At 45.2% G+C, this 15,350-nt stretch overlaps 1 protein-coding gene across 2 annotated transcripts in view; it reads right to left on the bottom strand.

The window, feature by feature from the left end:
• Positions 1-15,350, bottom strand: part of LOC126540207 (calpain-5-like) — a 61,299-nt gene that overhangs the window by 11,538 nt on the left and 34,411 nt on the right. For both annotated transcript variants that reach the window (XM_055075877.1, XM_050186996.2), the window contains 3 exons: positions 11,415-11,595; positions 11,008-11,124; positions 9,219-9,415 (listed from right to left, as the gene is read on the bottom strand). In XM_055075877.1, coding sequence (XP_054931852.1) covers positions 9,219-9,415; positions 11,008-11,124; positions 11,415-11,595 — 495 coding nt within the window. The remainder of the gene's footprint in view (positions 1-9,218; positions 9,416-11,007; positions 11,125-11,414; positions 11,596-15,350) is intronic.

Here is a 15,350-nt window from a genome sequence, read left to right as displayed (position 1 = left end):
GCCACTCGCACTTTCATTTATTTTGGCATCGTTCAGCAGCGCGAGATGAGCTGCCGCATTTGCTTCAGGTTACTTGTTCGGTAATGTTAGCTGTGAGGGCAGACAACACAAATGTAACAACGTAATGGTTCTAACAGAGTAATTCTGGCTCCACATCAACTTCACTCTGCAGTACATTCAGCAATGTTTTGCCGAATGCTGTAGAATCCCATTAAATGGAACCTAAAACAAAAGTGGAGAAATATGAACTCGACAAGAGTTCTGTTTACTCAGAAAGATGTGCAGAGGTGAAGCACTATATGTCATACACCCTCCTGACAATGTTAGATATGGTAGGCATACAGAAGTGAATGTAGCAGCAAGTTTGTCTCATGGTTTTGGCACCACTGACAGCTACTCGACTGACTACGCTTCGCTAGTTTCAGTTTCAAGGAGGTGCCGGCGACGTATCAAAACAAAAACATTGCTCTTACTGCCCTAATTAGGGGCAGAATAACATGCAATCGTGCAAATTATCGAACAGTGTGCTGTAAGGTGTTCAAACTTTCCATTGCCCTTATTTCGTTCCTCTATGGGACAAAATTCATTAAATATTCAATATCATTAAATCCATTATCATTAATTCGTAAATTAATTAATCAATTAGCATTAAATATCAGTCAATTTTTTTCCCTGCGTGCGTCTTTGCCACCGATTTTTAAGGATGGCTTTCTGCATAGATAACAAGTGTCGCAAAAATATATTGCCTCTTTCTGAAAAAAATCCTTTACAGCTTGCTTCTTGGTTTTATTTACAGGTGGTTACGCAAATTTTCGTTCCGATGAGTGAAAGTTTTTTGCATTACCCAAATACAAAACCAACCAATTCAGAGGATGTTGTTTTATTCAAGCAGCAATTACATTTAAGCAATTTCTGTTTACCGAGATTCGATTGTATTTTTCCTTGGAAAATAAAATCTTTCCACAGAACTCCTTGTGCAAAGGACGTAACTAACTTATTGGATTTTTCGGTTAAACGTGGCACTGGGGTTGTGGACAAGAGATGGCGGCATGATACAATGCTGAATGATGACCGAGTGTTTATTCAATGCACCTCCAGTGCAGACAGTAGCATCAAAATAGATTTGAGGAACACAAAAAGCAAGTCAGACACTCATGATGAATTGTACATGTAACTTGGCAGGTTTTAAGGCAGGGAACCATAGCAGGGTGTCTACCAAGTTGACTTTGCGAAATTCCTTGAGTGATGCAGAACTAGTTTTATGTCAAGACGAGCTGAAACCATATCGCCCAATGCAGTCATTCTCTAGTAAGCATATAAAAATATAAAAAAAGGCGACTTTATTAAGTTTTAATACTAAGGAGTAGTGTTCATGTTATTCAAAAAGAAAATAGAAGGGTGGGGTTAGTAAAATGCACAGCAAATAAGATATCTTCGAAAAAGATTGCAAATCGAGTCGGACATTCTCAAATGCAAATAAAAAAGGAGATGCATACAAAAGCAAATATTTTTGAATATGAGCTATTTCTATCAAATGATAGCAAGCTCAGTGGTATGAGGCCCGAACTTTGTCACGACTGAGATTCTTTCTCAACAGCTCGTAAGTCAACCTCAAATGTCCTGACATACTCTCAGCCCATGCACTACACCTCACTGTTATGTTTCACTGCTTTAAAGGGTTTATTTTTGTTTGCATTAGGGACACTTGCATCTCGGCATCAGCCAACACTTTGTTTTTTGAGCTCAAGCTCCTTCAAAATGGCGGCAGCATGCTTCGTTTCCCGTTCATTCCTCAATGAGCAGGTCCTTTCTGTTCCTATACTCCTTCCGCCACTCGTTCGCCCCACATACCATTTGAAGCATCTTCTTTGTAAGTTGCAGAGTCCACGTCCGAGTTTTCGAACTCCTTAGGGGCCGCGAAAACGTCAGAAAAATCGGCCAGTTGGAAAAAAATAAGTGCATGTCATTTACTGCCCTTAATGGCTCAAACCACCACAGGCACATTCGGAAACGCTGTGAAGGCCTTTCGGGACACGTATTAGGCATATCGGTGCTCGCACTGTGACAGGAAATACCGATTGCACGCGTGTATAATTAAGGAATACATACTGTGTCCCGTGGCAATTGCCCCTTCCCACGCTTGTTACGCTTCACCGCAATGCTTTTGCGCATGCTTCACCAAGTTCTATATGGAGGCGAAGCTGACTTTCGGGAACTGGCATTATGCAACGCACAGTGCTTTCTAAGCCAATCGCAAGGACCGCAAAGGCGGAGTCCGTGCCATTGCTGACAGCAGCGAATTCTTTCAATAAAGAACACGGCACCCAACGGCAAGAAGCTTCATAGCGAACGTCGAAGCAGCTAGGCCTAGCGTTGCCGCAGCATTGGCTACAGCTGCCAGCGGATCTGCGTGCCAGAGCGCCGATTTCAGGCGGCGAGGTAATCAATATGGCAGCAGTGGCGGCTTTTATAAATACCGTTTCGGACCTGCGGTCACGACAAAACGTCCGGAAAATCGGACGACGAAGAGTTCTTGCGTCCGAAATTATAGATGTTCTGATACATTGACTCTAGGGAGACGTGGTGGTGCCGCGAAGCCGTCGAAATTATCTGGAATCCGGAAAGTCGGTCGTTTACTGTACACTGACAACTCCTCCAGCCGCCGACAGGTCGTCAAAGACGATTCATTACGATTTCTGTCTGTTGCTCGATCCAGAATTACCGCGACTTTCGACTCTCAATAAAATTACAGCTAATTTTCCCTGATAGAGACACAAATTCCCTGAGTTTTCCCAGACTACTCAAAATCCCTGAGAATTCCCGGTTTTCCCGGTTGGTAGATACCCTGATTTCATAGACTTCAGTCAAGATTTCTTAGCGAGTGAGACAGGTAGTTGTGTATCAGATGACCCAATGACTAAAAGTCACAAAGATCTTTGAGATACAGTCAATGACCAATATGTAGGACTCTCTAGAGACTGAAAACGTCGAAAAATCTGAAAGAACAAGCAGTCTGCAAAAACAAATGCATGCAGAAAACACACCATTTTATAGGCATTTCTCGGATGGGGAGAGTCAAGGATGGAGTAGCAGATCACCACAACTCCCCCAGTGTGAATTGTTGAGTAAGCTCAAAAAGAGCCTTTAATAATAATTTTTTTTAAAAGTCACTGTCTCGTATGAAAGGCTCAGCATTGACAGCGATAGAAAAGTATTAGACAATTACACGAAGAAAAGGTCACAGCTGTATCGGTTGTACAAATTGAAGTAAATGTTTGCTTTAAAGGCCAACTGCAACAAAATTATGGAACGCGTAAAAAGCCCTGTTTCAGTTAATTTAGACATACAGTAGCCTCTGTGGGACATGTTACGCTTCATAAAATGCTCGCAAAAATTGATGTTTCTCTTACTGAAACTAAAAAAAAAAAAACAAAAAAAAACACACACCGCCATTACTAGTCGCCGGAAGTGACTTACTATACAGACTGTAGAGAACCAGTACATGGGTCGTCTGCTTCCCTTGCTTGTATACCGTTTCCATGTATCAGTGAGCATGTCTCGCATGTCTGCTAGCGACAGAGTTGGTGTGCTTTGCTAGCTGCTTCGTGTGATGTGTCAACGCCATTGCGCACCCACAATGTTCTTTTAGTGCGAAGTATTCTCTGTGTCCAGCTGCTTTTCACTATCTGGTCGTCTATGTTGAACAGCAGAGCCTCGATGCGTTCTGCCCCTACTCAATGAAGAGCATATTGGGGTGCCAAGCTAAAGGCACGACTATAGTCCTGGTTAACGCGGATGCGATTCATGCACGATGCAGTTACATTGCATCGGCGAAAATTGGATGCTCTACATTCTAGTGTGGCAGGCGCTGCAATCGAACATGTCCTATTGCACGCCAGAGCCACTGAAACAGGGTGCATCGCGCGCTAGCTTGGCCGACCATAGCATGCTGGCCTATAATACAGTTCGGGTTCACTGAAGCAAGCGTGTTATGTTTGTGCCTTCGACAAACAAAGAAGCGCTTGCTCGCCGTGCACTCGTGTTTGCGCTGCGGCAACAACTGATTGTCGTGCTGCTGCGAGTCACATTTAAAGCACAATGTAAAATTTTACCGATCTCAGCATCTCCAGCATGACGTACCCGACCTCACCGGCCGCTGCCTGGAATGCTAGAAACGCCAGACTCGTTGACCGATCAGAGAACTACCGCCATCTGTAGTAAACGATGATAAGCAGCCAGGGCTCAGCACCGCCGGACTAGAGGAGCTCGATGCTCACGTCCAGAGAGCTCGGACTGTGGCCGTGATAAAGCCTCACCCATTTCACTTTGGCGGCGTTATCACATTCCTTCACGGCTTGCCGCTGCATCTACACTATGGCCGCTGCATAGCGTTCTCCTTCGTGACAAATGCAGCATGCGATTCCTGCTCATTTCTGGCGCTGTGTCAAAAAGGCTTTTGTTCGTCTACTTCAATGTGTCCGAAGCAGAGACGTGCGAAATGTCTTGAAGATGATGCACTACCAGAAATTATCACTCGAGAATATCGTCCCTGAATGCAACTTACATTTGGTTTTCACGCAAAATCGTGGCTTATAGTAGTACATATAGTGACCCCGAGAAAGTGTTTGCTAAGCAGATGTTGATGGGTAAGCGACTGTGCTGTTGAAATGTAGCTTGTGCAGCTTTGTCAACTGCAGTTTACACGCTTTGTGTGCGTTGGCTGGCCCACGTCGCACTTGCCTGCTGCATCACGGTGCAGGCTTGCGCTCTGAAAGCTGGGACCAGAAAGATGTGTTCCGTCAACTCACAAATGATGAGTGAGCATTGCGCCTGGCTGCCTAGGTGCAAGAGAGAGATCAAAAGTCGCATACGTTTCTTCAATATATGCCACAACTGCATCACTACTGCTTCACCGCCAGGTGCACGCGTTGTCTGCATAGGTGCTGTTTAATACCTGCTACTAGTAACAAAATAAGGCAATTACATACCAGCCGTGCACCTTTGCCACAATTCCTTTGAGAGTATACACTAGGTATTTATAGTACCGTACTTACTCGATTTTAACGTGCCCTCGATAGTAACACGGTGCGCACCTATTTGCCATGACCTAAAAAAAATAAAGGTCCTTTACAGTACTGCGCACCTCATTCTTTCATATAGAAACACAACTTTCTCTCATTTGTAAAAACAAAGATTTACTTTCAATGCAGTGAAGTTGCGATAAATAAAGAAAAAGTCTCAGTTTCGCGTGAGAAGCGAAGCATCAAATGCGATGGCAAATTAGTAGACAGCTATACGAATAGTAAGGATGGTAGTTTTATCGGTCGTATAAACTTTTAACCATTCTCTTACTAACTAAATTAACAAGCACGGTGTCACGCATGCACAAGTAAACATGAACACATCTCACTGAATGACCGCAGAAACTCTTTATCAAAACACTGGAGTGAGGGAGTGTGGTAGCAGGAGCGAGCAAATGGACTTTCGTGCGGCCTCCCACTTCAATGCGAACTAAGCAACGAGAACAAAGCGCGGTGTGCCTAGATGCATAGACTGTCTCCATCGCACATTGCTTTCAAGATAGGGGCCGCACGGCCGTGCCATACGCAGCAGCCTCCCGAGTAGAGTGCCTCTCCTGTTTGCGCCAGTCCCACACGCAAATTTCAGGAACCCCAAACACCCGTGATGCGACTCGATTTCTGTCTGTCTTCACACATGATCAGTTTCCTTTTAATGCGGCATCCTGATGAATTTGGCGTGTCTTCAGTCGGCTCTTTTATGCTGATAGAGCAAATGCATAAATCAGGAAGACGGATGGTGAACTAAGTTAAGCACACATACTACAGCACATGGAGGATGCTATGGCAGCTAGGCTCAAAACAGGTACAAGGCGGTCATTTGGAAATCATTTAGGGTCGTGCCAGATTCTAACGCGTGTGCAATTTTAGAACCCGTTTTATAAAAAAAAATAGTGCATGTTAGATTCAAGGAACTATGGTAAATTTAGCCCAAGTGAAATTTCGTTGCAGTTGGCCTTTAATAATTAGTTTAACAAACGTGGTGTCACATGTGCACAGGCAAAACACGAACAGACCTCACTTAATGGCTGCAGGCACTCCCTGTCACAAAGCAGGTGTGACAAAGAGCGGCAGCAGCAGCAGCAAGCGAAAGCTTCGTGCTGCCTCTCAGCTAGGTGCGTTTCCGAAATTTCACCTTCAATGCTCGGTGTGCGAGAACACAGCAAGCACAAGGTCACCAGCCACCTCGGCTAGTCTAGGCTTTGCACTTTCTGCAGATTATGTCCAAGACAGGGTATGCTGACCTGCACCATGCACAGCAATGGTTGAGCTAGAAGAGGAGACGTGTGCTCCAGCCCGACCTCTTGTGTGCACAACACTGGGTGAGCAGGAAGGCGGTGGGCATCAAGCCGACATGCTTCTCGGCTTGGCCTCGCATGCTTTCCCTCACACCAACGGCACACAGCACGCGATATGATATTATCTCACTTGGACTTTCCTAGAGTATCGCTATAATTGTTATCGCAATAAAGAAAAAATTCCTACAGCGAGTGCATCCAAAGTAGGTGGCGCTACCTTCAACTGGGATCTTCAACGTCAGTCATAATGCTGCCATTCACTGGCCTAGTGGCTTGAAATATTGAAAAAAAAAAAAAAAAGGTTTGCTTTCGTACAGCTTTTTGCTTGCATGCAATAATATTGTTACGTGTGGAAAGACGCAGATGAAAGAGGCTATTTACACTGGAGCCAGACAGCCAGGCTGACACTTGCTCGCACCAAGGGCACAGACCCACTTCATTGTCGTTCTTGCTGCGGCTCGTCTCTTGAGCATCTCGACGATATTGTAATAATAGCTACCTGAATATCGGCTCGTGTCATGTCATCACTGTACACTGATGGCAATGTCATCGGCGCTCGTGTCAATTCAGAGCGCATCGCAGCTTATGTGCTGGCTTTTCAATTTCAGTTTTGGTGTCGTCCAAATCATTGTATGTTATTTCTGCATAGAGGCCGAGCGCGTTGTCAGAGTTGGTGAATCATTCAAATGTTACTTCAGTGGAAATTGCAACACCACCAGTGCACAGGTCGTCGATCACAAAGTCCATGAAAGGGGACTGATCGGGCACACTGTTGTTATCTTGGGATGAGATGCCCTTCTCAGTACCGAGTATGAAACCCGCAAGGCGAAAGCAGCTGCAAAGTGTCTTGTCACTGCTTTCCAAGTGTCCAAAGGCCTGGAAACAACAGACCCGAGATTAGCGTTGTAATTTTTGCCGCTTCCAAGACCTTACTTTTGAGAAAATCCGAAATCATCTGCTTGGAATGCCAAAATCCTTGCTCAGGACGGCTGGTGAACAGCCGCTTTCAGCTTGTTTATTGATGGCTGCTTGCTTTTCCTTCGTCAACCTACCGTAGTGCTTTCCATGCTTCGAAGCCATCGGCGAGGATGACAAAGTTGTCATTACCGATAACGGCAATCTTTGAATGATTAACACGACACCAAACAGCAGGAAGCTCTGCAGTGAATGTCGAAGCAGCTAGGCGTCACACTACAAAGTTCACAACAGCACAAAACGACCACACATCAAACACCATGGATCGACATGAGACAGCACCGGTTTGAGTCTGCGAGGTAATCAAAGTGGCAGCGGTGGTGGTGTCTTCGATTATTGCTGTTCCAGACCTACAGTCGTGCGCACAAATCTTAAAAAATCAAATGGCAAAGGGTTTTAGCGTTCAAAATGTGGGACATACAGTTAAGCCTCAATATAACAAGCTCCAATATACCAAAATTCTTAAAAAGGTATTGAACTTTCATAACCTCTTGTCTATAGAACACCATGTATTTAGAACTTCAATATAATGAAGTGGGTTTGTAGGCGATTTCAATATAACCAAATTTCACTGCCGCCGCAAAGAAACGCCGAGACATATGGAAACTTCTGCAGACACAGATGGCCAAATGATTGAACTACAAGCGGCTGCTTGCAAATGCACCTCTCAAATCACACGCCGCGCGACAAGAGCCACCGCTGAAGTGGCATCGCATCATGTTCCGTATCAAGTCCAAGTACGATAAGATCCTATCGCGCCCCGTGGACTGTGTGCTTTAGGCGCGAGTGAAAATGTGCATAGGTGAGACAAGATGGTGGCTTCACTAGTGCTGCCTTCCCGCGCAAACAAAGGAAAAGAGGGGGAGGAGAACAAGCTTGCGCTAACGCGATAGAGCGCGTGCGAGGGGCAGGGGATGCAAATTGGCATGCTCGCGATTTCTGGTGTGTGTCTCGGCCGCGGCTGCGCAAGGCTGTAAGCGTGGATGAGTGCATACGCAGCTGCGCATCCTTCTTTAGGGGTGATTTGCTGCGTGTGTGGAAAGAGTGGGCATGCTGAGACGGCATGGCATCATGTAAGCTGTCTTCCTGTGCATTTCGTATTGGAGGTTGCGTAATCTCGAGTTTCGGTGACCCATTGGAGAGAGAGGCAGACGAAGCATTCCCTCCCTGCTGCCGGCACTTTTCCTGATAGTGTCATCCCAACGTGGGCAATGCAATCAGCCATGGGGTGGAGCGTACACGAAAGCGTGCCTGGATTCGCTTAATTCGTACTGCCGAGAAGATACTGTCAATGTCTGCAGCATGAAACCATATCATTCGTTGCTGACTCCCAAATTTAACAAAATGAATTGTTTTTTTATCCACATTTGCTTCTTTTGATTGCCTGATAATCTTGAAAATTCTGCAGCCCCTTTCCGTGTAAGAAAGATCGATCGGCGACTGTACTTATTTGCATGAAAGGTTGAATTTCAATAGAATGAAATTTCGATATGACGAAGCAAATTGCTGATTTTACCGACTTCGTTACACCGAGGTTTAACTGTACGTTGGCTCTATGGGGTATGTGGCGATGCTGTGAAGGCGTCCAAATTATTGGGCATGTTCGAAAAAATCAGTCACTGACTGTAAATCAACAGTGATCAGCTGGCAAAATAGATCTTCACTCTGTTGCAGACATTAAATATTATAACGTAAGACAGTGATCTCTCTTGTTTTTTCTCTCACATTTGGATATGACTTTTTGTATTTACTGCTTAGACATTTATCGGCATAGATGTGCAGTTGTTGGTCCCTGTTGTGTTGCGATACCTGTGTTATTTCTAAAGTCACTTGAGCGTCATGTCACGTCACGCCAAAAATTCCCTACCTGGCATCAAGTGGTTGGCGGTACAACAGACGCAGCAGGAACCGCCGTGCTTGCCCCGGCTCGAAAGTGGTTGGCAGAAGACAGTAGCGGCCGCGCTGCAGGCTGCACTCGAGGAACACGCCCCGCGCACGCACATACTCCGAGCTGCACACCTTCGGCTTGAGCAGGTGCACTCGGAACTGCCGATTCACTTCCATCTGCGCCAAACAGGAGTTGGCACCGCCCAATTTTTGCACAAAGTATTAAAGCAAAATGAAACTATATATAGCCATCGCACAGTGTAGGTTGACTTTAGTTAATTTGAACCTGATGGGACCGACGGAAGTTATCTTATTATCCGGCGGGTCAAATTAAGCAAGATGAATAAAAAAAGGCTAAAAGACACAGCTGATTCACTTTGCAGGATCTGCCTGATTCTAACACACCCTCGAATCAAACGCGCGCCCACTTTCTACGTGTCCAAAGTAATAAATTAATGTAAAAATGACATTAAGTCTCCTAAACGAAGTAGAAAGATGACGCACATCCCATTTTTTAGCAAGAATTGTTGCACAAGGACAGCCGGTTTCCTAAAGCCAGCTTCGCCACACGGTTTTCAAAGTCAGCTTCGCTGCAGTACATACGTGTTATGTGGCAAATCATAACTGCTAATCAAAATTTGTGAGCTACACGTATTGCTTGAAAATCTTCCTAGGGCGATCCAAAAATGGGCGTTTCCGACAAGAAATGGCATGTGATAAACTCACTGCCCCCTAAGCTCCGCTGAGACAGACGCTGCCACTAAAGTGGCAGCTATTGGGGTCATCAGAGGGCTCTGGCACACGCGTGCTGATTGGTTAAGTTCGAATTATCTGGCAAATTCCAATTTTAGGATCGAAATAACGAAAGTTTGGGCCAATAAAAATGCATGGGTGCCTGCCGGCAACTTCAGCCAGGATCGAATTAACCAAAAATCGAATTAACTGGAGTCGAACTAATGGAAGTCTACTGCAGTGGTAAACTATTTTGTAAAAACCAAGTTGCCCAAGTTAACAATGTGCAAGATAGCCTTGGCAAGATAGATGGCATTTCCGGTCCTTTAAGCAGCCGAATAAGAAACGCGAGATGCAGGTGACACAAGACATCACAAATTACAGCTTGCAGAATTTCAGACGTATATATTGAAGGGTCTATGACACAAACCTACAACTATTCTCAGTTTATAATTGCAACTGAGTAGAGTGGCCAATATGATTATATATGCAGAATATAACTGTGTTCTCAGAGCACAATTACACTGTAAATTTCAGTATAAAATAGCTGCCTTAAAATGGGTTTCTTAAACAGTTTTTATTGCATAGCTGGACGCAGAGGGTATCTCTCAAGGAATGCTTTCTCACAAGAATTTCGTGTCGGAGCACTATAACAAAACAGGTAGAAGTGGTAAAACATTGCCCTCCTCTCAACCCGCAGCATTCCCTCTCAGCTTTTACGCCCATCTTGTTTGCTTTGTTTATTGTTTAACTAAAGATGCTAAAAGAGAACAATATCCATTTCCTTGGCCTATGTGAACAAGGTCCTGAAATGCCATAAAATATGTTTTTTTGTTCTCTGTGGCAAGTGCTCGTTTACCTTCAACAAAAAGAAAGAAACATCGATATTCTTCCTTCGTTGGCTTTCCTTTTGCAATGTCCCTTGCCATTGTTAGGTCACTGATGTGTGTCGAGAATGTTACGCAAACCTGATGGGCTTCCCTCACAGTTGACTATGTCTGAAATTGCACGCGAATCTCTCGCGGTGTTTTTCTCACCTGCATGACGTGAATGCCGATGGCGAAGTGCCCGGTGGGTCCCTCAGCACTCGTGCTGTCCTGCACCAGGTAGGCCAGGACAACCACCGTCCCATCTTCCACGACATCCAGGCGGTACTGCGTGCCACCACACTTCACATAGCAAGGCCTGATGATGGCTCTGATACAGAGATGAGAATTGGCGTACTCTTGTAAACCAAAATGTTACCTGACCTTTTTCATTATCATTTTTGTGCATGCACATTCATCAGGATAAGGGCTGCTTCCAGCAATCTCCAATCAGCCCTGTTTGTTTCCTTCCCTTCTTCCCATGTTACATTTCTATGTTTCTATTCCCTCCTAGCCAACAGACAATTTTGCACCAAAGAAAAAGCAAGAAGGGAGAGATATGGTATGGCAGGGCTCACCTGTGGGTTCCGAAGGAAGCTGGACCTGTGGTTGATACAGCCTCCGGCACGGTCCATGGCACTCCCGCGCTCCCCCACAGTCCACTCACCCAGGAAGCTCTCCTCCCGCCACCCACCGCGGCCTGGCAGGTGGCACACGCAGGTGTCTGTGAAAGCGCCAACAAAGTCCTCGAGGGGAATCCTGCGCATTTTGGGAGGCGCCCGTAAGGGGGTGCCCAAAGGCTACTGTGCTTCACCACTAGTTGCAATTCTCTTCACTTTATGGGCCTCTTCACGAGTACTGGGAGTTCTTTACAAAATAACTTAGAGTAAAGACTCAGAGCAGCAGTCCTGACCTATTTGCACTTGCAATCCTATGCGCAAGTTTCACACGCCATGCGGCCTTAACAGGCGTAATTGGGCATGTCTACACCTCATTCGGCTAAATGTTGCAAACACTAAACACGCCATCGCTTCTACTGGCCTGGCCTAGCCCGCTCAGAGCGGCATTACGTCAGCACCTGCGAGCTCTGTCAATGACGAAAGAAACTGTCTATGCTTCCTGCTGGGTATCTTCAGTCCACCAACGTCCCAACTGAGCCCTTCTTCCGTGTAGGTTTAGACCTTCTCTGGCTCTTTCCTACCTCTGCTTCAGGAAACAAATGGGTTGCCATCACTACCGATTACGCAACGCGCTATGCAATGACACGAGCGTTGGCGGCCAGCTGTGCTACAGATGTGGCGGACTTTCTCTTCCGTGACACAATTTTAGTACACGGTGCCCCACGTCAATTGCTGACTGACCGAAGCGGTACCTTCCTGTCCAGAGTCATCGACGATATCCTGCACTGCTGCTCCACACAGCACAAGATCACCACGCCATACCATCGCCAGTGCTTAAATTGCTTAAATTGGACCTTAAACCGACCGAGTGCTTAAATTGGACCTTAAAAGATGTGCTTTCAAAAAACCATATTTACTTGCATGATGATTTCACTCGCGTAATGACCGCACCTCTGAATTTTGTCGTCAAAATCCGATTTTTTTTTTCTTTCCTGTGTAATGATAGCACGCCAAACTTGCCGGAGCGATATGTTGTGTGCTAAGTCTAGCTAACGATGATCGTGCTTAGCATCTGTCGAATGATGTCGAATGCTACGCAAACGACTCAAGACATACTAAGCGGTCTGCATGCAACAAACAGATTCCTAAGCAGATGCCCCATTTCATTCCTTTTATCACTTTACACACTTCCATGAAAAAAAAGAAAGCTACAACCAGACTTGCCTTGGCTTTATTACTTGTAGGCTTTATAATGGTTGTGGTCAACAACAACAAAAAAGGCGCCTTTTGTTTCCTCTCGTCTGCACTCATGGGCACGCAACAAATTGAAAGCAGCGACGACAGTGGCCACGTTTACACTGATACGTTAGAAGTGTACCCTATTCATACGCCAATGCTTGTAACACAGCTAAGATATTCCCCCACCCTTCGCAGAAATATGCCATATTAGGATAGTACTGAAGACAAATGCTGCAGTTTTCACAGCATGCCCGCCATGTGTTTCTATGTCACAGGCAGCTAGGCGCGCACATCTCCGTTTCTGTCCCCTCAAAGTGGAGATGGCTATGTTATTGCTGCAAACTTGCCGATATTAACGATATTATTCATTACCGATATGGGAGAAACTGTTTCAATGCATGTAATGCACTCACAAGAAAAACAAATAGCGTTTGGCGCGTTTGGCTTGCTCCGCCGGCCACCATTTTCGTTTTGGTGTCTTGCACTGTTACAGGGGCAGCCGCCTGTTTGTTGACCTGTTGTAATTCCGCAGCGATCACAGATGAAAACAATTATTTTTTTCTTTTCGCGGAAAATTTAACCCGCGTAATGATTGCACCACTGAATCTGTATAAATTTTTTTTTTTTACAAGAAAGTCTGCAACACGGCTCTTCCATTATGCGAGTAAGTACAGTATGTATTTCAATAAATACAGTGTATAAATTAAATTAAATACAGTATGTGTTGGCTTACCACCCTTATCGGGACTTTGCGCTGCCATGCGTGACATTCGCATATAATTCCTCCCGTAATGACATTGCTGTGCACTCTCCCTTTTACCTTTTGTTTGGGTGACAACCAACTTTACCGTTGGACACAAGTCTTCCTTCTGACTAGTGAATATGCGTGGAATGCCACTGCATGGGCCGATTAAGCTTGGCAGGCAGCCTGTAGTAGACTTGCTCCTTTCCAAGACAATTGGAAGCGCATTTACGACCAGCAACACCGCGACTAACGTTTTGCTTCGGGTGCCCTCGTGCTACTTTGGTCCCCCTGCAGATGTGCTGGCCTTTCCGAAAAGCTCCTTCCTTGCTACAGGGGCCCATACAGCATTGTGCCACAAGGGGCTGATGCCATGTACGAGGTTGTGTCCGCCAGTCCCACTACATCTTTCGTTTCGTTGTCCAGCGATGTTGTCCATGTTTCGAGACTCAAGCATTGCCACTCTGTCTCTGCTGTGGGGCCTTAGTGGTGCCGGGCCGGCACTTCTCTTGCCGGGGCTCATGCTACGTGCTATTGGAAGAGGATGATGTCGACACTTGGATTTAGTGGGACATACCCACAGGAGACCACTGCTGATCTAATGACGACGATGTGCCTTCCTTGATGTTGGCTGGCTTCCACGTTGGCCAGTGCTTGCTACCCTTGTGATGACACCCTGTAAATAGTTTCGCTACTGTGGTTTCATGTAACAGTAATTTAGGTCGAGCCATGCTCGAGACGGCTTGCATGTCCACATCCCGGCATTCTCAAGGTGGTACAGCAACTGTTTGGAAAGTCGCACAGATAGTGGCGCCAGACTTCCCTCTAGATAACAACGTAAGAAACTCGTAGCGCAGATGTCCACACACCTGCCTAGAGTGCTTGAGAAGTGCACTGCAGGACAAAGAAAACACTATTCATGCATTGTTACTAGGTTTCAGAAACAGGCAATATGCTTGTGAGCAATGCTTGTCACCTACACACATAAATTAGAACCTTCAGCGCAGTATCCAGAGTCTAGTAGCTCTTTTGGCATTACTCTTATAGCATTTGATTTGCAGTGCAATAACCTTATCTTACCTAAAATCAGATCAAACTATGGAAAATGTACACTTCCCTTCTATGGTATTGTACTTTGGAATCGTATTCCTGTTACTATTAAGTCATCTTATTCGTTGCACGTTTTTAAACACAACATGAAAAAAATACTGTTAGCAGAACCATCTATTCATTTGTCATAAACATATTTTCATAATTACGTATTACACTTTCTTTACATTACTTTTATAAAACAAGTTTTATTTTTCCTTGTTAGTAGTGTGTAGAAAAGCATATTCTTCGTACATTACTAGACATTCCTGTTCGTGAGTGTTTATTTGATATTATTGTATAGCACTGTTTTAATGCATATCTAACTGTTTACTATTTATTATAACTTGTCCCCTACCGATTGTATTTGTTGACACTTCCTTCTTTTTTGTTCGCCTGTTTTGCTGATCTAATACTCTCATGTATCCACCAATGAGAAGAGGTCCTCTTCGCAGTTTCTCACTCTGGGACCTCCTGATACTCTGTATAATATGTAAGCCCGTTCTCTGCACATGCAGTAACAAACAACAAACTTCAAGTGCTCTAGGCAAAAGTGGGGCGGACTGTAACTGAGCTCCACGACATCTGTAGCACTTGCATACCCGTCGATAAACAGTGGGTGAACACGGGAAGCCTCAGGAAGCATGATGTTCCAACACCAGAAGACTTGTCTTATTCAATGAGTCTCGTTGCTTCAGTCAAAGGTAAGGTGGAAGAATATGCATGTGACTCAATGCTGCCGCGGGTCTGAGGGGAGTGGGGCAGCTAGTACACTCCTGTTCACGCTTTCTTAGGCCACACCCGCCGTGGTTGCTCAGTGGCTA

The sequence above is a fragment of the Dermacentor andersoni genome, chromosome 2 (genome assembly GCF_023375885.2).
Source record: "Dermacentor andersoni chromosome 2, qqDerAnde1_hic_scaffold, whole genome shotgun sequence".
Classification (NCBI taxonomy): domain Eukaryota; kingdom Metazoa; phylum Arthropoda; class Arachnida; order Ixodida; family Ixodidae; genus Dermacentor; species Dermacentor andersoni.
Note: the sequence above shows the minus strand (reverse complement) of the source record. Positions and strands in the feature narration are given on the sequence as shown.